The sequence below is a fragment of the Leptodactylus fuscus genome, chromosome 11, assembly GCF_031893055.1.
Source record: "Leptodactylus fuscus isolate aLepFus1 chromosome 11, aLepFus1.hap2, whole genome shotgun sequence".
Lineage (NCBI taxonomy): Eukaryota > Metazoa > Chordata > Amphibia > Anura > Leptodactylidae > Leptodactylus > Leptodactylus fuscus.
In genome coordinates this window covers 46,046,081-46,068,659 of record NC_134275.1, presented here as the reverse complement: position 1 = coordinate 46,068,659, position 22,579 = coordinate 46,046,081, and the positions used below count along the sequence as shown (strand labels likewise).

At 45.1% G+C, this 22,579-nt stretch overlaps 1 protein-coding gene across 1 annotated transcript; it reads left to right on the top strand.

Annotated features, from left to right (window-relative positions):
• Positions 1-1,710: 1,710 nt before the first annotated feature.
• On the top strand, positions 1,711-22,579 carry LOC142184601 (leucine-rich repeat neuronal protein 1-like). The gene is made up of 2 exons (XM_075259581.1): positions 1,711-2,069; positions 20,025-22,579. Exon 2 carries the CDS (start codon positions 20,075-20,077, stop codon positions 22,283-22,285), a length of 2,211 nt encoding a protein of 736 aa, XP_075115682.1. The 5' UTR covers positions 1,711-2,069; positions 20,025-20,074; the 3' UTR covers positions 22,286-22,579.

Genomic DNA, 22,579 nt, shown 5'->3' with positions numbered 1-22,579 from the left:
GCAGTTCTGGGCATTCTGTTCATGACCCATGAAGCTCAGAGTAAACAATGCTACTGACTCAGCCCAGATATGGGACTATTACGCTGCAGGAAAGGTGTCTCCTGGGTCCTTGGACTAGCCCTCTAATTCCTGGAAGGACACATGATGCCTTATGATCCTCCATACTTGTACATCAGGTACGGAGCAAGGTCTATATGGTTACGTCATTGTCCGCTGCAGCAGATGACTCCCTGAGGACACCGCCGCTGTTGTTGCCGATGATGATGAGACCATGGCATGACTACGATTATGTCATCCCATCCGCTGCTCCTCTTCTCATCATGTCATGTGACTGAATTCGAGACCCCAGGTTAGATCACGTGATGGATCCGTGAGCATCGTCCACAAGGGCCGGTAATGGCTGAGATCATACCGTATAAATAGGCGGATTTGTCATGCAGGACTCTGGGAAAGTACAGTGACTGCTTTTTTGGTCAAGTTGGCAACTAATCTTGTTTCTTAGTTATATCTGTTCCTTGGAAAGCTGGGTGACAATTCAAACATTCACTGCTTCTATATAATGCCTGTAGACTATGAAGTAGAAACTCTATGTAGTTCTGCAGAGGTATAGAAGAAGGGGAAGAGGTATTACTGCATAGACCGACTTGTTTGACTTTCAGGAGTCTGGAAAAGCTGGGTGTCATCTGTTGAATCAGTAGTGGCAGCCAAATTGTACAGGTCTTGGTGGTAGACCACTTCTAGTTTATTGGTACATGTCATATTACATAAGTGTAATAAAACTGCATACAATAATACTACCATACAGTGAGTAAATAATATGATCACTCTACAGTACATAATACAGCCACGTTATGCACAAATATTTCCATAAAGTCTCATATATATTGCTACATGGTGCTAAGTAAGAGTTCCCAAATAATACTGACATAATAAATAGTGCCCTACAGTATATAAAGTAATATAACGTATACTACTAGTACTATGCACTGCCCACATTATACTGTCCTGTAGTGAACCTAGAGCCATACCATGCCTAAATAATGCCACCATACAGTACCATATAACACTGCTACTTAGCACCTACACAACACTGCCATACAGTGAATAAATCTATGTATGCATATACTGCCATATAGTGCTAAGAATCCTATCATACAACACCTACATATTAGTGTCATATTGTGGACATGTAGCAGGGCCATACAATGCCAATATATTGTATAATTCCTAAATAAGACCTATATTACAGTTAGGCCACGACCGGAGGGGGAATGTAATCCCCTCTTAATTCTACCTTGATAATTTCTTATAGAATATGGCGGTATAGGTGGTGGTCATGTGTACAATATGTGCTTATAATGGATGGCTGCATCACGGCATTGCAGGGATATCTGCAGTGTGCGGCCGCTGCAGCCTCCTTCATGTGTCTGCTGAGCCACTACTTGTGTCTGCCCCATGTCTCGGCCCTTCCCTTGTGCTGTCTGTTCCCGATCCAAGACGAGGGGGGGGGGGGGGGGAATAATGAGTTAACATGTGAAATCCTCTGTTTCCAGGCAGGTCAGCAGCGATGTGATCTCAGGCCTGATCCATATTCATAATATCACCGTGTGTTGTCAGCTTCTATATCAGACGCTTTACACATCCATCGCTCCCACCCAGCCCTCTCCTCCATTGGCCGCAGCCTTGGAAGCCCTGACATCCCATTGGTCGGCTGCGGCACCTGTCAGATGAAAAGGCTCCTTTTATTCAGCCTAAGGAGAAAGAAACAGTCACAAAGCAGAACACGAGGGAGAGAAGACCAGACTGGTGGAGGAGAACATGACAAACAAAGGCGAGAGCTGCCACCAGTAGACCAGAAGAAACCGCCAAGGAGGCATCTCCATAGGGTTCAAGAAGGAAAGGACTGTTCCTCTAAGAACAGAGGAAAGGGCAGAGCAGATACGGGTGGAAAAGACAAAGAATGACAGACGCAAGCCCGGAAAAGCTGATGGCGTAGAGTTCAAGACCAACATCTTGGACAAGTCTTTTTCTTCCGAGCTGGTGACCCCAAGACTGCGGCTTCCTTGACGGTAAGAAGGCCCCATCCTTCCTTCCTTCATCTCCTCCTTGTCCCCTCCTGTTGTCCTCAATTCTCATTCTTGTTCTGCCTCACTGACGCCAAATTTTTGGATCTTCTCTTTATTCCCCCTGGATAGGATGCATCGGTTTGGTACTGCTGAGTGACATGTTGTGTTGCGTTGTGGTGGAAGGTGACGTCATATGTTGATGATGTCATACTAATACAGTATCATATAGGGTATCAATATACACAAAACACTGTATAAAATTATTTACTGAAAATGGGTATAATTATTCTATATATTTTCCACTGTTGAGCGCCCCCTATAGCTAAAACTTAAAGGATAATAAAAGACAAAAATAATACCAGGGAAATGTTACTTATTTAAACTTAAAACTTTGAATTTTCTATGTAAGTGCTAAGAAAAACAAAATGCTTTTTAAAGAAATTGACGGTCAAGTTCTAAAATTCCTGAGTTACAGGTTAAAATCTTTGTTTATGTTTAGTAACTCAAACAGGGACATCTGCTGGTAGGAGGGAGTACTGCAGGAAGCAAAGAAAATCATACAAGTGGGTACAGTGCTAATGTTTATGATGGTTGCCCATGAGATATTATACAATATCTCTGCCATACAATGTTACAGGGGTCTGCCTTACCCCGTAAAGTTTTTGCTCCATTTAGCATAAGATAACTTTATTAGAGATGAGTGAGTACTATTCGAAACTTCAGTTTCGAATAGCACAGACCCATAGGAATGAATGGACGTAGCCAGCATGCAGTGGGTTAAGCGGCCGGCCGCCAGCAAAGTCTGCGTGCCGGCCACTTCCATTCATTCCTATGGGTGCGTGCTATTAGAAATGGCCGTTTCGAATAGTACTCGCTCATCTGTAAACTTTGTTTTTAATGTTACAACCTACAAACTCAGTGATATTTTTGGAGAGTAGTCCTATTGGGATCTTTTTACTTCCAATAATGGGAGGGGTGCAGTATCTACACGTTAGAGCCAGTTAATTAATCCATGAGGGTGAGTTGCATCATGTGACTACAATAAGCGTTGTCAAATTTTCTACAACTGGTTTTACGGTACTTGTAGTGGGGCACTAGGCAGATGGTTCATCTAGACATGGTACTGCCCATAGAGGCCCAGTCAAATAAGGGGCCTCTGAAATGAAATCAAAATCTATTTTTCCCCTAGTGGAAACTCCTTACATCGAAATTATACAGCAAGTATTGTATTCTGTGGGACTTCTATAATCTGTATGCAGTGACCTCCCCCTAGTGGTGGCAGCAGGAAGAAAGAATATTATGTAAGCTCATGGCTGTATGAAGGATAGCACGGGATTTGGAACTTTGTATTAGGGTGTGACATGATAGCATAGTGTGGGGAAAGGCAGTGGGATATACTGTAACATCTTTTTTGGGTTTTCCAAATAACACCAAATGACAAGCTCAGTTCCGCTACATATGTAAAGCTATGAATAGCGCAGATGATAGACTTGGCTGTTGCTCTGTGTTGTCTGTATATCTGCCAATTATTGTTCTCTCCTGTCTGCTTGCCAAGCAATGATCTAATACCAGTCATACAGTAGAGGTACAGATAGTATAGCTTCACAAATCAATAGAGCGCCCACTAGTGACCACAGTACAACATATGAACTAAAACCATAACACAATGATGTCACATTACAGAGATAATACACATAGTGATGTCACAGTACTGGGATAATATACACAGTTATGTCAAAGTATAGGGATAATACAAATAGAGATGTCAGTCACAGTATAGGGATAACACACACAGTGATGTCACAGTACAGGGATAATACACACAGTGACAGTGATGTCACAGTACAGGGATAATAATACACACAGTGATGTCACAGTACAGGGATAATAATACACACAGTGATGTCACAGTATAGGGATAATACACACAGTGATGTCACAGTACAGGGATAATAATACACACAGTGATGTCACAGTACAGGGATAATAATACACGCAGTGATGTCACAGTACAGGGATATACACACTGTGATGTCACAGTACAAGGATAATACACACAGTGATGTCACAGTACAGGGATAATAATACACACAGTGATGTCACAGTGCAGGGATAACACACGGTGATGTCACAGTACAGAGATAATACACACAGTGATGTCACAGTACAGGGATAATACACACAGTGATGTCACAATACATGTATAATACACACAGTGACGTCACAATACATGTATAATACACACAGTGACATCACAATACATGTATAATACACACAGTGATATCACAATACATGTATAATACACACAGTGAAGTCACAGTACATGGATAATAATACACACAGGGATATCACAGTACAGGGATAATACACACAGTGATGTCACAGTACAGGGATAATACACACAATGATGTCACATTACAGAGATAATACACACAGTGATGTCACAATACAGGGATAATACACACAGTGATGTCACAGTGCAGGGATAATACACACAGTGATGTCACAGTACAGGTATAATACACACAATGATGTCACAGTACAGGGATAATACACACAGATGTCACAGTACAGGAGATAATACACACAGTGATGTCACAGTACAGAGATAATACACACAGTGATGTCACAGTACAGGGACAATACACACAGTGATGTCACAGTACAGAGATAATACACACAGTGATATCACAGTACAGGAGATAATACACACAGTGATGTCACAGTACAGGGATAATACACACAGTGATGTCACAGTACAGGGATAATACACACAGTGATGTCACAGTACAGGGATAATACACACAGTGATGTCACAGTACAGGGATAATACACACAGTGATGTCACAGTACAAGATAATACACAGTGATGTCACAGTACAGGATAATACACAGTGATGTCACAGTACAGGAGATAATACACACAGAGATATCACAGTACAGGAGATAATACACACAGTGATGTCACAGTACAGGATAATACACAGTGATGTCACAGTACAGGGATAATATACACAGTGATGTCACAGTACAGGGATAATACAAACAGTGATGTCACAGTACAGGGATAATACACAAAGTGATGTCACAGTACAGGGATAATACACACAGTGATATCACAGTACAGGGATAATACACACAGTGATGTCACAGTACAGGGATAATACACACAGTGATGTCACAGTACAGGAGATAATACACACAGTGATGTCACAGTACAGGGATAATACACACAGTGATGTCACAGTACAGGATAATACACAGTGATGTCACAGTACAGGGATAATACACATAGTGATGTCACAGTACAGGAGATAATACATCCATACAGCATGTAAAGGGGTTGTATGACTCTTTAAAAAGAAAAGGGCTTCACAAATTATCTACATGTAGCAGAACCTGGGTAGAGGAGAGGGGGCACTCGTATGTCTGCTGTGGGAGAATGGAGGGTTTGGATAGTAGAGGTAAGTACATTTTGTCCAAGCATAAGTATATTTGTTCTTGGACATAATGGCGGCTGCTTGCTCTGGGGTGAATGCATGGTGACTCTGGACACTGCAAAAGAGTATCTAGCGTTACTTTGGGGGACTTTCTTACCCACTTTATGCACATCCTGCATGGTGATGTGCGCTGTATGGCGCCTCCATAAGGCATGGCGCACCTGTATGGTAAGACATGATATTGTGTTCCCTCCATGTGCCTCCTTATATAGTCCATAGACTTCTATATTCATATATTCGTATTGTAGGCCTTAGTACCCATTCACACAAGTGTCATTACTGATCACGGACACATCACAGTCAATGGGACAATTCGCACGTCCAGTTTTCTACTTTTGTAATGCGCTCAATATAGTAATATGCAAGTCTGAACACGTTCATAGGCCCAGAACTGCACTACTGCATTCTGGTAACCACGGAAAAAACACATATTAATACTAGAGATGAGCGAACACTAAAATGTTCGAGGTTCGAAATTCGATTCGAACAGCCGCTCAATGTTCGTGTGTTCGAACGGGTTTCGAACCCCATTATAGTCTATGGGGAACAGATACTCGTTAAGGGGGAAACCCAAATCCGTGTCTGGAGGGTCACCAAGTTCACTATGACAACCCAGGAAATGATGCCAACACCTCTGGAATGACACTGGGACAGCAGGGGAAGCATGTCTGGGGGCATCTAACACACCAAAGACCCTCTATTACCCCAACATCACAGCCTAACAACTACACACTTTACACACTCAATACCACCTCTCTGACAGTAGGAAAACACCTTGAAACATGTGTATTTGGCACTTGCAGTGAGGAGAGCTTGTCACCAGCAGTGAATTTGGCCCTTGTAGTAAGTTGAGGTTGGCACCAACATTTGTTTTGAAAATCAGGGTGGATTGAGCCTCTAACCAGCAGAGTTTGGGCAAATTCATGGTGGAGGGAGCCTCTAAAAACCCCAGTTTGGACCAATTCATGGTGGAGGGAGCCTCTAAAAACCCCAGTTTGGACCAATTCATGATGGAGGGAGCCTCTAAACAGCCCAGTTTGGGCAAATTCATGGTGGAGGGAGCCTCTAAAAACCCCAGTTTGGACCAATTCATGGTGGAGGGAGCCTCTAAAAACCCCAGTTTGCACCAATTCATGGTGGAGGGAGCCTCTAAACAGCTCAGTTTGGGCAAATTCATGGTGGAGGGAGCCTCTAAACAGCCCAGTTTGGGCAAATTCATGGTGGAGGGAGCCTCTAAAAACCCCAGTTTGGACCAATTCATGGTGGAGGGAGCCTCTAAACAGCCCAGTTTGGGCAAATTCATGGTGGAGGGAGCCTCTAAAAACCCCCAGTTTGGACCAATTCATGGTGGAGGGAGCCTCTAAAAACCCCAGTTTGGACCAATTCATGGTGGAGGGAGCCTCTAAACAGCCCAGTTTGGGCAAATTCATGGTGGAGGGAGCCTCTAAACAGCCCAGTTTGGGCAAATTCATGGTGGAGGGAGCCTCTAAAAACCCCAGTTTGGACCAATTCATGGTGGAGGGAGCCTCTAAAAACCCCAGTTTGGACCAATTCATGGTGGAGGGAGCCTCTAAAAACCCCAGTTTGGACCAATTCATGATGGAGGGAGCCTCTAAACAGCCCAGTTTGGGCAAATTCATGGTGGAGGGAGCCTCTAAAAACCCCCAGTTTGGACCAATTCATGGTGGAGGGAGCCTCTAAAAACCCCAGTTTGGACCAATTCATGGTGGAGGGAGCCTCTAAACAGCTCAGTTTGGGCAAATTCATGGTGGAGGGAGCCTCTAAACAGCCCAGTTTGGGCAAATTCATGGTGGAGGGAGCCTCTAAAAAACCCAGTTTGGACCAATTCATGGTGGAGGGAGCCTCTAAAAACCCCAGTTTGGACCAATTCATGGTGGAGGGAGCCTCTAAACAGCCCAGTTTGGACCAATTCATGGTGGAGGGAGCCTCTAAAAACCCCAGTTTGGACCAATTCATGGTGGAGGGAGCCTCTAAACAGCCCAGTTTGGGCAAATTCATGGTGGAGGGAGCCTCTAACCAGCCCAGTTTGGACCAATTCATGGTGGAGGGAGCCTCTAAAAACCCCAGTTTGGACCAATTCATGATGGAGGGAGCCTCTAAACAGCCCAGTTTGGACCAATTCATGGTGGAGAGAGCCTCTAAAAACCCCAGTTTGGACCAATTCATGGTGGAGGGAGCCTCTAAACAGGCCAGTTTGGGCAAATTCATGGTGGAGGGAGCCTCTAAACAGCCCAGTTTGGACCAATTCATGGTGGAGGGAGCCTCTAAAAATCCCAGTTTGGACCAATTCATGGTGGAGGGAGCCGCTAAACAGCCCAGTTTGGACCAATTCATGGTGGAGGGAGCCTCTAACCAGCAGAGTTGGTGGAAATCAGGGTGGAGGGAGCCTCTAACCAGCAGAGTTGGTGGAAATCAGGGTGGAGGGAGCCTCTAACCAGCAGAGTTGTGGGAAAGCAGGGTGGAGGGAGCCTCTAACCAGCAGAGTTGTGGGAAAGCAGGGTGGAGGGAGCCTCTAACCAGCAGAGTTGTGGGAAAGCAGGGTGGAGGGAGCCTCTAACCAGCAGAGTTGGTGGAAATCAGGGTGGAGGGAGCCTCTAACCAGCAGAGTTGGGGGAAATCAGGGTGGAGGGAGCCTAGTATTAGCAGAATTGTGCAACGCTTATGGTGGATGAGTATGAGGATGCGGAGGAATTGGAGAGGTTGAGTACAGACATGGAGTTTCATGTTGGGGTGCTTTACACAGGTGGGCACAAAAATGAAGGCTCTATCCAGTGGTGGTTCATTTTTATCAAAGTGAGCCGGTCGGCACTCTCAGCTGACAGACGGGTGCGCTTGTCAATGATGATGCCACCGGCTGCACTGAACACCCTCTCAGATAGGACGCTGGCGGCAGGACAGTACAGCACCTCCAAGGCATATAGGGCAAGTTCAAGCCACAGGTCCAACTTCGACACCCAATACGTGTAGGGCGCAGAGGGGTCGGAGAGGACAGGGCTGTGGTCGGAAAGGTATTCCCGCAACATGCGCCTATACTTCTCACGCCTGGTGACACTAGGACCCTCCGTGGCGGCACTTTGGCGAGGGGGTGCCATCAAGGTGTCCCAGACCTTAGACAGTGTGCCCCTCGTTTGTGTGGACCGGTGAGAACTTGGTTGCCTACTGGAGGAACTGCCCTCCCTGCCACCAACGTCACATGCTGGAAACATCTCCATCATATTCTGCACCAATTGCCTGTGGCAAGCATTGATGCGATTGGCCCTCCCCTCTACCGGAATAAAAGACGAGATGTTGTTTTTATACCGGGGGTCAAGGATAGCAAAGATCCAGTATTGGTTGTCCTCCATGATTTTGACAATACGCTTGTCGGTTGTAAAGCACCCCAACATGAACTCAGCCATGTCTGCCACAGTGTTAGTTGGCATGACTCCTCTGGCCCCACCGGAAAGTTCAATCTCCATTTCCTCCTCATCCTCCATGTCTACCCATCCGCGCTGCAACAATGGGACGATTCGAAGTTGCCCGGAAGCCTCCTGTATCACCATCACATCATCGGACAACTCTTCTTCCTCCTCCTCCTCCTCCTCCATTAAACGCAGTGAAGCGGACAGATGTGTGGACCTACTCTCCAGCTGTGACGGATCGGATGCTATCCCTAACTCCTCTGTGTGATCTGAGTTATCCCTGATGTCAATCAGGGATTCTCTCAGAACACACAAGAGCGGGATTGTAAGGCTCACCATCGCATCCTCAGAGCTCACCCTCCTTGTGGACTCCTCAAAGACCCGTAGGATGTCACAAAGGTCTCTCATCCATGGCCACTCATGGATGTGAAACTGAGGCAGCTGACTTTGTGGCACCCTAGGGTTTTGTAGCTGGTATTCCATCAAAGGTCTCTGCTGCTCAACCACTCTATTCAACATCTGAAACGTTGAGTTCCAGCGTGTGGGGACGTCGCACAAAAGCCGGTGTTGTGGCACATGCAGGCGTTGCTGGAGAGATTTTAAGCTAGCAGCAGCTACTGTCGACTTGCGAAAGTGGGCGCACATGCGCCGCACTTTCACCAGTAGCTCTGGAACATTGGGGTAGCTCTTTAGGAAACGTTGCACCACTAGGTTGAAGACGTGGGCCAGGCATGGAACATGTTGGAGTCCGGCAAGCTCCAGAGCTGCTACCAGGTTCCGGCCGTTATCACAAACGACCATGCCTGGGCCCAGGTGCAGCAGCTCAAACCATATTGCCGTCTCATCGAGGAGGGCATCCCTCACCTCGGAGGCAGTGTGCTGTCTGTCCCCCAAGCTGATCAGCTTCAGCACAGCCTGCTGACGTCTACCAACGCCAGTGCTGCAACGTTTCCAACTCGTAGCTGGGGTCAATCTAACAGCGGAGGAGGAGGCGGTGGCGGAGGAGGAGGCGGTAAAGGAGGAGGAGGAGGGGGGTGTTCTTCGCGTGTCCCTGCCAGGAATGTTAGGCGGGGAGACGAGGTACACCGGGCCAGTTTGGGAAGCAGTCCCAGCCTCAACTACATTCACCCAGTGTGCCGTCAGTGAAATGTAGCGTCCCTGTCCGCATGCACTTGTCCACGCGTCGGTGGTCAAGTGGACCTTTGTGCAAAGCGCGGAACTAAGGGCCCGCCTGATGTTGAGTGACACGTGCTGGTGCAAGGCGTGGACGGCACACCGGGAGAAGTAGTGACGGCTAGGGACGGCATAGCGAGGTGCCGCAGTTGCCATCAGGTCCAGGAAGGCGGGAGTTTCAACAAGCCGGAACGCCAACATCTCCTGGGCCAGCAGTTTAGCGATGTTGGCGTTCAAGGCTTGCGCGTGTGGGTGGTTAGCAGTGTATTTCTGCTGCCGCTCCAATGTCTGAGAGATGGTGGGTTGTTGTAAAGAAGCGCCTGATGGTGCCTTTGATGGTGCAGGAGAAGGAGATAAGACAGGAACAGGGGAGGATGAGGGAGAAGTCAACAAAGTAGCGGAGGCAGATGAAGTGGTGTCCTGGCTCGTCCTCTGGAGTGCATCGCCAGCACAGTCAGCAGTGGCAGTGGCAGAGGCAGAGGCAGTGGCAGAGGCAGTGGCGTGAACGGCAGGCGGCCTTTGTCCTGCCGTTGCTGCCTGCCACTGATTCCAGTGCTTGGATTCCAAATGACGGCGCATTGAAGTGGTGGACAGGTTGCTCTTCTCAGAGCCCCTAATAAATTTCGAGAGGCAAATTGTGCAGACAACACTATATCTGTCCTCGGCGCATTCCTTGAAAAAACTCCACACCTTCGAGAAACGTGCCCTCGAGGTGGGAGTTTTTCGGGGCTGGGTACGAACTGAAACATCTTGGGAGATTCCGGGTGTGGCCTGGCTTCGCCTAAGCTGCTGACCTCTGCCTCTGCCTCTAGCTACCCTTTTTGGTGCTGCACCTGCCTCAACATCCACACTACTTTCCCCGCTTGACATCCCCCCTGTCCAGGTCGGGTCAGTGTCCTCATCATCCACCACTTCCTCTTCCAACTCCTGTCTCATCTCCTCCTCCCGCACAATGCGCCGGTCAACTGGATGCCCTGACGGCAACTGCGTCACATCATCGTCGATGAGGGTGGGTTGCTGGTCATCCACCACCAAATCGAACGGAGATGGAGGAGACTCTAGTGTTTGAGCATCTGGACACAGATGCTCCTCTGTTAGGTTCGTGGAATCGTGACGTGGAGAGGCAGGTTGAGGGACAATGAAAGGAGCGGAGAACAGCTCTGGGGAGCAGGGACAGTTGGGGTTATTGTTCTGTGAAGCTTGGGAATTTTGGGAGGAAGGAGGACAAGACTGTTGGGTAATAGGAGGAGAGGAGGCAGAGTCTGACTGGCTGCTGGACAATGTACTGTAAGTGTTCTCTGACAGCCATTGCAAGACCTGTTCCTGGTTCTCGGGCCTACTAAGGTTTGTACCCTGCAGTTTAGTTAATGTGGCAAGCAACCCTGGCACTGTGGAGTGGCGCAATGCTTGCTGCCCCACAGGAGTAGGCACGGGACGCCCTGTGGCTTCACTGCTACCTTGCTCCCCAGAACCATTCCCCCGACCTCGCCCACGGCCTCGTCCACGTCCCTTTCCGGGAGCCTTGCGCATTTTGAATTCCCAGTTAGAAATTGGCACTATATACCAGTAGCAAAAATTGTGGGTGCACGTAACCCCAAAATATTCTTTGAATTCCCAGTCAGACAATGGCACTATATACCAGTAGCAAGAAATGAGGGTATTTATAACCCCAATATATTCTTTGAATTACCAGTCAGAAACTGGCACTATATGGCAGTAGCAAGAAATGAGGGTATTTATAACCCCAATATATTCTTTGAATTCCCAGTCAGACAATGGCACTATATACCAGTAGCAAGAAATGAGGGTATTTGTAACCCCAATATATTCTTTGAATTCCCAGTCAGACAATGGCACTATATACCAGTAGCAAGAAATGAGGGTATTTGTAACCCCAATATATTCTTTGAATTCCCAGTCAGACAATGGCACTATATACCAGTAGCAAAAATTGTGGGTGCACGTAACCCCAATATATTCTTTGAATTACCAGTCAGAAACTGGCACTATATGGCAGTAGCAAGAAATGAGGGTATTTGTAACCCCAATATATTCTTTGAATTCCCAGTCAGACAATGGCACTATATACCAGTAGCAAGAAATGAGGGTATTTATAACCCCAATATATTCTTTGAATTCCCAGTCAGACAATGGCACTATATACCAGTAGCAAGAAATGAGGGTATTTATAATCCCAATATATTCTTTGAATTACCAGTCAGAAACTGGCACTATATGGCAGTAGCAAGAAATGAGGGTATTTGTAACCCCAATATATTCTTTGAATTCCCAGTCAGACAATGGCACTATATACCAGTAGCAAGAAATGAGGGTATTTGTAACCCCAATATATTCTTTGAATTCCCAGTCAGACAATGGCACTATATACCAGTAGCAAAAATTGTGGGTGCACGTAACCCCAATATATTCTTTGAATTACCAGTCAGAAACTGGCACTATATGGCAGTAGCAAGAAATGAGGGTATTTGTAACCCCAATATATTCTTTGAATTCCCAGTCAGACAATGGCACTATATACCAGTAGCAAGAAATGAGGGTATTTGTAACCCCAATATATTCTTTGAATTCCCAGTCAGACAATGGCACTATATACCAGTAGCAAAAATTGTGGGTGCACGCAACCCCAATATATTCTTTGAATTACCAGTCAGAAACTGGCACTATATGGCAGTAGCAAGAAATGAGGGTATTTGTAACCCCAATATATTCTTTGAATTCCCAGTCAGACAATGGCACTATATACCAGTAGCAAGAAATGAGGGTATTTATAACCCCAATATATTCTTTAAATTCCCAGTCAGACAATGGCACTATATACCAGTAGCAAGAAATGAGGGTATTTGTAACCCCAATATATTCTTTGAATTACCAGTCAGAAACTGGCACTATATGGCAGTAGCAAGAAATGAGGGTATTTGTAACCCCAATATATTCTTTGAATTCCCAGTCAGACAATGGCACTATATACCAGTAGCAAGAAATGAGGGTATTTATAACCCCAATATATTCTTTGAATTACCAGTCAGAAACTGGCACTATATGGCAGTAGCAAGAAATGAGGGTATTTGTAACTCCAATATATTCTTTGAATTCCCAGTCAGACAATGGCACTGTATACCAGTAGTAAAAATTGTGGGTGCACGTAACCCCAATATATTCTTTGAATTCCCAGTCAGACAATGGCACTATATGGCAGTAGCAAAAATAGTGGGTGTATATAGCCCCAATTCTATTGCTAGGGGACTTGCAGTGTATTTCTGGGGTGAAGGTGGGGGGGCACACCGTTGGAACGGGTATCGGGGGTATATATTGGGTATACGGGAATACACTGTCAGTGTATTCCATTCAGGATCCTGGGAAAGCTGGGTTGCGGCGATTGAGCCCGTCAGTGCCACGTTACACTGACAAGCTTCTCCCTGGAATTTAGCTCTTATAAGAGCTGTTGTGGTTGTCTTCTCCTTCCTATCCTAGCCTGTCCCTGCCTACCCAGAATCTAACCCCTAGCTAACTGGACGGAAACCTCCGTCCCCGGTGAATTGCAAGCTCAGAATGACGCGAAGCTGGGCGTCGCTGTTCTTTTAAATTAGAGGTCACATGTTTTCAGCAGCCAATGGGTTTTGCCTACTTTTTTCAACGTCACCGGTGTCGTAGTTCCTGTCCCACCTACCCTGCGCTGTTATTGGAGCAAAAAAGGCGCCAGGGAAGGTGGGAGGGGAATCGAGTAATGGCGCACTTTACCACGCGGTGTTCGATTCGATTCGAACATGCCGAACAGCCTAATATCCGATCGAACATGAGTTCGATAGAACATTGTTCGCTCATCTCTAATTAATACACATTTCAGCACAATTCTGTCCTTGTTGCCCATAGTAACCAATCACAGTGCAGCTTTTTGTTGTAGGCATACTCTGGTCGTGTCTGCTAAACAAAACTGCATCAACGTGCAGAGTGTGACCAGGACCGAGGCCTTATCACCATCCGGCCAGATAGAAGGAGCTGTCCTGGGTGCTGAAGCTGTATGTAAGGCTAGGTTCACACTTGTGCTGGGCTCTCAGTCATTCAGGATCCCCAGCCAATCCCTTAGAGAAGTGGTGCACACCATAGACTATAATGGGGTCTGCCGGGTGTCCATCAGGTTTCCACCATTTTTTATACCCTAATCGGCAGAGAGAAATGTCTTCCGTCTAGGACTCTTCTTTTCTCCAGTTTTCATCCAATTCGGCTGCAGGGTCTTCACAGAGAATCCAATGCAGATGTGAACCTAGCATAAAACTGCTATACATGTAACCAGTGGACACGAGTAAGGGCATTTAAAAGGGCACAGGATAAGGACAAGTGTAAGGAAAGTTAAAGAGACACACTGACTATATCAAATAATCAAAAAATTTAAATTTACATTAAAATAAAATCAAAAACTGTGGAGCGGTAGTGACAGTGGATGTAGTAGAGGTGGTAGTAGTAGTAGTGATGGTGGTGAAACACAGTAGTAGTATTGATAATGGATGTAGTAGAGGTGGTAGTAGTACTGTAGTAGTGGTGGTGGTGAAACAGCAGTAGTAGTATTGATAATGGATGTAGTAGAGGTGGTAGTAGTACTGTAGTAGTGGTGATGGTGAGGCACAGTAGTAGTAGTAGTATTGATCGTGGATGTAGTAGAGGTGGTAGTAGTACTGTAGTAGTGGTGGTGGTGGTGAAACACAGTAGTAGTAGTATTGATAGTGGATGTAGCAGAGGTGGTAGTAGTACTGTAGTAGTGGTGATGGTGAAGCACAGTAGTAGTAGTATTGATAGTGGATGTAGTAGAGGTGGTAGTAGTACTGTAGTAGTGATGGTGGTAGTAGTAGTGGTGGTAGTAGTGGTGGTAGTAGTAGTAGTGATGGTGGTGAAACACAGTAGTAGTAGTATTGATAGTGGATGTAGTAGAGGTGGTAGTAGTAGTAGTAGTAGTGGTGGTGGTGAAACACAGTAGTAGTAGTATTGATAGTGGATGTAGTAGAGGTAGTAGTAGTAGCAGTGGTTGTGGTGAAGCACAGTAGTAGTAGTATTGATAGTGGATGTAGCAGAGGAGGTAGTAGTACTGTAGTAGTGGTGGTGGTGAAACACAGTATTATTAGTATTGATAGTGGATGTAGTAGAGGTGGTAGTAGTAGTGGTGGTGGTGGTGAAACACAGTAGTAGTAGTATTGATAGTGGGGATGTAGTAGAGGTGGTAGTAGTAGCAGTGGTTGTGGTGAAGCACAGTAGTATTAGTATTGATAGTGGATGTAGTAGAGGTGGTAGTAGTAGTAGTAGTAGTATTGATAGTGGATGTAGTAGAGGTAGTAGTAGTAGCAGTGGTTGTGGTGAAGCACAGTAGAAGTAGTATTGATAGTGGATGTAGTAGAGGTGGTAGTAGTAGTGGTGGTGGTGAAACACAGTAGTAGTAGTATTGATAATGGATGTAGTAGAGGTGGTAGTAGTACTGTAATAGTGGTGAAACACAGAAGGAGTAGTATTGATAGTGGATGTAGTAGAGGTGGTAGTAGTAGTAGTGGTGGTGGTGAAACACAGTAGTAGTAGTATTGATAGTGGATGTAGTAGAGGTGTTAGTAGTAGTAGCAGTGGTTGTGGTGAAACACAGTAGTAGTAGTATTGATAGTGGATGTAGCAGAGGAAGTAGTAGTACTGTAGTAGTGGTGGTGGTGAAACACAGTATTAGTAGTATTGATAGTGGATGTAGTAGAGGTGGTAGTAGTAGTGGTGGTGGTGGTGAAACACAGTAGTAGTAGTAGTAGTAGTAGTAGTAGTATTGATAATGGATGTAGTAGAGGTGGTAGTAGTACTGTAATAGTGGTGAAACACAGAAGGAGTAGTATTGATAGTGGATGTAGTAGAGGTGGTAGTAGTAGTAGTGGTGGTGGTGAAACACAGTAGTAGTAGTATTGATAGTGGATGTAGTAGAGGTAGTAGTAGTAGCAGTGGTTGTGGTGAAGCACAGTAGTAGTAGTATTGATAGTGGATGTAGCAGAGGAGGTAGTAGTACTGTAGTAGTGGTGGTGGTGAAACACAGTATTAGTAGTATTGATAGTGGATGTAGTAGAGGTGGTAGTAGTAGTGGTGGTGGTGGTGAAACACAGTAGTAGTAGTATTGATAGTGGATGTAGTAGAGGTGGTAGTAGTACTGTAGTAGTGGTGGTGGTGAAACACAGTAGTAGTAGTAGTATTGATAGTGGATGTAGTAGAGGTGGTAGTAGTAGCAGTGGTGGTGGTGAAACACAGTAGTAGTAGTAGTATTGATAGTGGATGTAGTAGAGGTGGTAGTAGTAGCAGTGGTTGCGGTGAAGCACAGTGGTAGTAGTAGTATTGATAATGGATGTAGTAGAGGTGGTAGTAGTACTGTAATAGTGGTGAAACACAGAAGGAGTAGTATTGATAATGGATGTAGTAGAGGTGGTAGTAGTACTGTAATAGTGGTGAAACACAGAAGGAGTAGTATTGATAGTGGATGTAGTAGTACTTGGTAGTAGTAGTGGTGGTGGTGGTGAAACACAGTAGTAGTAGTAGTAGTAGGAGTATTGGGGTCAGGAAGTTTCCATCACTTTTTGTCAGAGATTCCATTGAAAAATACTAAAGTCAGCAAATGGCTGACAACAGGGAGCAATAGACAGTATCAAACTGCACCGTAGATTTGCATGAGATGGAATTTAGGTGCGACGTCTCTTTAAATGGCGTCTCCAACCATTCCGCTTCTGAGAAGTTGCCCTATTTTAGGAAGATTACAAGATGGCGGAGGGGTGGAGTAACATATATTGCATCTGTGTACTGTCTTGTGTGCATTGGGTTCTGACTAAGATGTAGCAGGGCTGAATTTGTCATGTAGTGATTTCTTACTAGGCAGTAGTTTCCATGGCAACACAGACAGCACATTGTGACGGATTACCAGCTGAGCTCTGCTACATCTGTGCACGTCTATGGATATCTCTTCATAGTCATTGATTGGTGCGATACGTAATCTGCTGCCGTGTCAGCGGTGTAGCAGAGCTGGGACGGCACGCTCGGGGTTAATAATGTGCCTTCATTCTCCTGTCATTGGGAGAAAGCGCTCAGGGTGTTGCCATGGCAACATCTTAGTGCGAGCGTAGGAGACAGGGCTTAAGATGGGGAGACAAATGAGGGGAGCCGGCGAATTATAGGAGAGGGAATGGCGAGAGAACAGGAAGCGGCGTGAGGTGGAGGCAAGAATAAAGGGATCAAGGATTTGTATTGATAGGAAAGAAAGGGAAAACATTGGAGCGAGCTCGCCAAGATGGAGGATGAGGAGGAAGAACAGATGGGGGATGGGGGGGGCGTCATTAGGAAATCAAAGGCTTAGGTGAGAAAAATTATAAGACAGATTCTGCGGCTTTAATGGCGTCATGGAAGAATCTGAGAATGCGTAGATATAATAACATCAGGGGGCAGCAGAGATATTGGGGGTAGTGGTCAAAACGGTGCCAATGGACAGTAGATCAGTTGCAAATAGCAACCAATCAGGCGGTGGCTTTTACTTTCCAAAGGTCTTCGGAATAATGAGAGCTGCAATCTGATAGGCCCTTTGGAAAATGAAAGATGTTACCTGATTGGTTGCTTTGGACAACTGCCTACCACTAGTGTGTCACCAGAATCCAGCCCCATAGGATAAGGTCACCGGAATCATAAGGTGTTATCCCCTTGTGAATTGTTGTTGCACCAAAGAGCTCATTTGCATATTGACAATATCACAATAAAGGAGGTGCCGATTCACAGGGGGAAATACCATCTGATTCAGGTGACCCTAACCTATCTGTGAGGTTGAGCTCATATACTGGGATCTGGTGACACTCACTTTAAGGGCATTTTTGTCGATTTTTTTGTGGCTACAGTTCCCTCCACCATTGTCTCTAAATTGGTGGGACCTGACATTAAAATTACTTTGACTAAGCGTGTCAGGGACCCATGCTTCTTTTGTCCATATATGGATTTAAAAAATGCATCTGAGCTCCATTCACTTCAATGAACCTGAGTTGTGACGCCAGACATAACCTACAGTCCTATGAAAAAGTTTGGGCACCCCTATTAATCTTAATCATTTTTAGTTCTAAATATTTTGGTGTTTATAACAGCCATTTCAGTTTGATATATCTAATAACTGATGGACACAGTAATATTTCAGGATTGAAATGAGGTTTATTGTACTAACAGAAAATGTGCAATATGCATTAAACCAAAATTTGACCGGTGCAAAAGTATGGGCACCTCAACAGAAAAGTGACATTAATATTTAGTAGATCCTCCTTTTGCAAAGATAACAGCCTCTAGTCGCTTCCTGTAGCTTTTAATCAGTTCCTGGATCCTGGATAAAGGTATTTTGGACAAACAATTCAAGTTCAGTTAAGTTAGATGGTCGCCGAGCATGGACAGCCCGCTTCAAATCATCCCACAGATGTTCAATGATATTCAGGTCTGGGGACTGGGATGGCCATTCCAGAACATTGTAATTGTTCCTCTGCATGAATGCCTGAGGATTTGGAGCGGTGTTTTGGATCATTGTTTTGCTGAACTATCCATCCCCGGCGTAACTTCAACTTCGTCACTGATTCTTGAACATTATTCTCAAGAATCTGCTGATACTGAGTGGAATCCATGCGACTCTCAACTTTAACAAGATTCCCGATGCCGGCATTGGCCACACAGCCCCACAGCATGATGGAACCTCCACCAAATTTTACAGTGGGTAGCATGTGTTTTTCTTGGAATGCTGTTTCTTTTTGGACACCATGCATAACGCCTTTTTTTTATAACCAAACAACTCAATTTTTGTTTCCAAAATGAAGCTGCCTTGTCCAAATGTGCTTTTTCATACCTCAGGCAACTCTATTTGTGGCGTACGTGCAGAAACGGCTTCTTTCTCATCACTCTCCCATACAGCTTCTATTTGTGCAAAGTGCGCTGTATAGTTGACCGATGCACAGTGACACCATCTGCAGCAAGATGATGCTGCAGCTCTTTGGAGGTGGTCTGTGGATTGTCCTTGACTGTTCTCACCATTCTTCTTCTCTGCCTTTCTGATATTTTTCTTGGCCTGCCACTTCTGGGCTTAACAAGAACTGTCCCTGTGGTCTTCCATTTCCTTACTATGTTCCTCACAGTGGAAACTGACAGGTTAAATCTCTGAGACAACTTTTTGTATCCTTCCCCTGAACAACTATGTTGAACAATCTTTGTTTTCAGATCATTTGAGAGTTGTTTTGAGTAGCCCATGATGCCACTCTTCAGAGGAGATTCAAATAGGAGATCAACTTGCAATTGGCCACCTTAAATACCTTTTCTCATGATTGGATACACCTGGCTATGAAGTTCAAAGCTCACTGAGGTTACAAAACCAATTTTGTGCTTCAGTAAGTCAGTAAAAAGTAGTTAGGGGAATTCAAATCAATAAAATGATAAGGGTGCCCATACTTTTGCACCGGTCAAATTTTGGTTTAATGCATATTGCACATTTTCTGTTAGTACAATAAACCTCATTTCAATCCTGAAATATTACTGTGTCCATCAGTTATTAGATATATCAAACTGAAATGGCTGTTGCAAACACCAAAATATTTAGAACAAAAAATGATTAAGATTAATAGGGGTGCCCAAACTTTTTCATAGGACTGTATGAACCAGAGTGGTATGGCTTCTGGAAGGAAGGGCCAGTAATTCTTCTTCAATCCCTTCAAGTTCTCCAGAATTTTAGGCACCATATGAATGGTGGTTTATGGGATACCGATTGTGACTGATATTAATAGATGATAATTTCTGTTCCTTCATGTAATACTCTCTTCTGCTTTGTTTCCTTACAGATCCAACGGCTCACAACTGACTTATAGCCTTCACTTGGATTTCCTTCAAGATGCCTCATATTCCTTCCCTAAGGATGAAGAGGCCACTTCCTTGGACTGAGATTTGGACCCTTCTGGTCATTTGCCAGTCACTGTACATCTCAGGTCTGGCGTTCTGTCCTCCTCAATGTGTTTGTGAAACAAGACCCTGGTTCACACCACAATCCGTCTACCATGAAGCGAAGACTGTGGACTGCAACGACCTTCTACTGACTCACATACCGGAAAATATTTCAGTCGACACCCAAGTGCTGCTTCTTCAGAGTAATAAGATATCACATATGGGTTGGGAACTGCAAGATCTGGTCAACCTTACCGAGCTTGACTTGTCTCAAAACCATTTTCAGAGCATCCAGGACTTAAGTGTGTCCAACCTTTCCCATCTCATCACCCTTTATCTAGAGGAGAATCAGCTCACTGAGCTCCCGGACTACTGCCTAAAAGATCTAGAGAGTCTAGAAGAGTTATATATCAATCACAACCAGATCAATTTTATCGGCCCTCGAGCCTTTGCTGGCTTGGGAAAACTTCTGAGACTTCATCTCAACGCTAACCGTCTACGTTTCATTGATTCAACATGGTTTGAGGACCTTCCAAACCTAGAGATACTCATGATTGGGGAGAACCCTGTAAGCGCCCTTCAAAACTTGAACTTTCAACCACTTGGAAGGCTGCACAGTCTAGTACTAGCAGGTATGGAACTTAACCAGGTTCCAGAAAACGCCTTTTTTGGATTGGACTACCTTGAAAGCCTCTCGTTTTTTGATAATCGTCTTACTTCTGTCCCCAAGGAGGCATTGAAGCACTTGAAACTTCTGAAATTTTTGGACCTTAACAAAAACCCCATAAGTAGAATTCGGACTGGAGATTTTAAAGACATGCCTCATCTCGAGGAACTTAGCCTAAATTCAATGGAGGATCTAGAACGAGTGGAAGCTGAAGCTTTCCAGGACCTGCCTGAGCTTATTAAATTAGAAATGTTCAACAATCCTAGGTTGACCTACCTGGACCCTGGTGCCTTCGGACCCAACGTTAGTGCTTTGAAGACTTTACTTCTTAGCAATAATCGATTGGCATTAATACCGCTTAAAGTATTTCAGACACTACCCGGATTATCTGAAATCAGCTTATACAGTAATCCTCTGCGCTGTGATTGCCAGAACAACTGGAAAGGACTTTCATCAGTTCAGCTGATAGAAGCCCAGGCCACACTTTGCACAAGCCCACCTCTGGTCAGTGGGCACCTCTTCCAAGAAATCCAAGGACAAGCTTGGTTAAGTCGATGTCCTCCACTAATAGATGAACACTCATTTCCATCTAGGCTTCACCTATCCAAACACCAGCTGGTGACTCTCAACTGCCAAGCAAGTGGTCACCCAAAACCAGAGATATACTGGATAACCCCACATGGAGAAAGAATTTCAGGAGGAACAGGCAGAATCCGAATACTAGCTGAAGGTTCTCTGGAAATTTTGGATGCCACAGAAGAAGATTCTGGATCATACATGTGCCAAATGTGGAACTCAGACGGTACGGACAGTAAAAGTGTTGTTCTCTTCATCAACGGGACTGAGGAGCAGGAATTTACATCTCTTTCCATAGTCACCAAGAAAGTTCATTCCAATTTCGTTGTGGTCGAGTGGAAGATGTTAGGTGGGCCAATCAATGCTCCCAATGTTCTTGTCCCAGCCCTATGGACCTCTGCAACTATGAGAATACACAACCCGCATATCAGTTATACTGCCAAAGTTCCTCTAGATATACAAGAGTACAACCTAACACATCTACAGCCGGCCACCAAATATGAGGTTTGCTTCACTGTGTCATCACTGTCCCGGCCAAGCCAACAGTCTTGTCTTAATGTGACCACCAAAGACGCTTCCTTTTCTGTGGCCGCAGTGGGCCGGCCAGTCAGTATTGCCCTCTCAGCAGCTCTGGGCTCTCTCATTGCTGGACTATGCATGGCTGCTGTCATCGTATATGCCGGACATCACCTCCGTTACAAAAGTTGTGGACACTCTTTAAAAAAGTACATGCAGAGGGCTTCGTTCATCCCTCTCAATGAGTTCTATCCACCACTCATCAGCCTTTGGGAAGGAGAAATTGAGAAGGAAAAGGAGAGCAGCTTGGAACAGCCGGTCTTGGTGCCACCTCAAGAAGATAAGACATTTCCAACGGTGGTTCAGATTGATACATCAAAGACTTACATGTGGCAGCCTTAAACCCCCAACCCCGACATGATGAACTGGACATTGAGCCCCACAATTCCATGCGTAGAAAATATTCCTGTCTTAGAAATTTTTGTACCAGCAGATATGACGTGACGTTGGTGACATTAGCACAATTTGCCCGGACTGGCATCAGCAAGAGACATTGGGACAATACTGAGTTTTTCTTTTCGTTTTTGGTTCTTAGTTTGACCTCCATTACCAGCTTTCAAAAGTAAAATGGTGGCCATTTATACGTCACATGTCTTTCGTGAAAAACTGTCAATAAGAAGGGAATTTTGGAAGTTC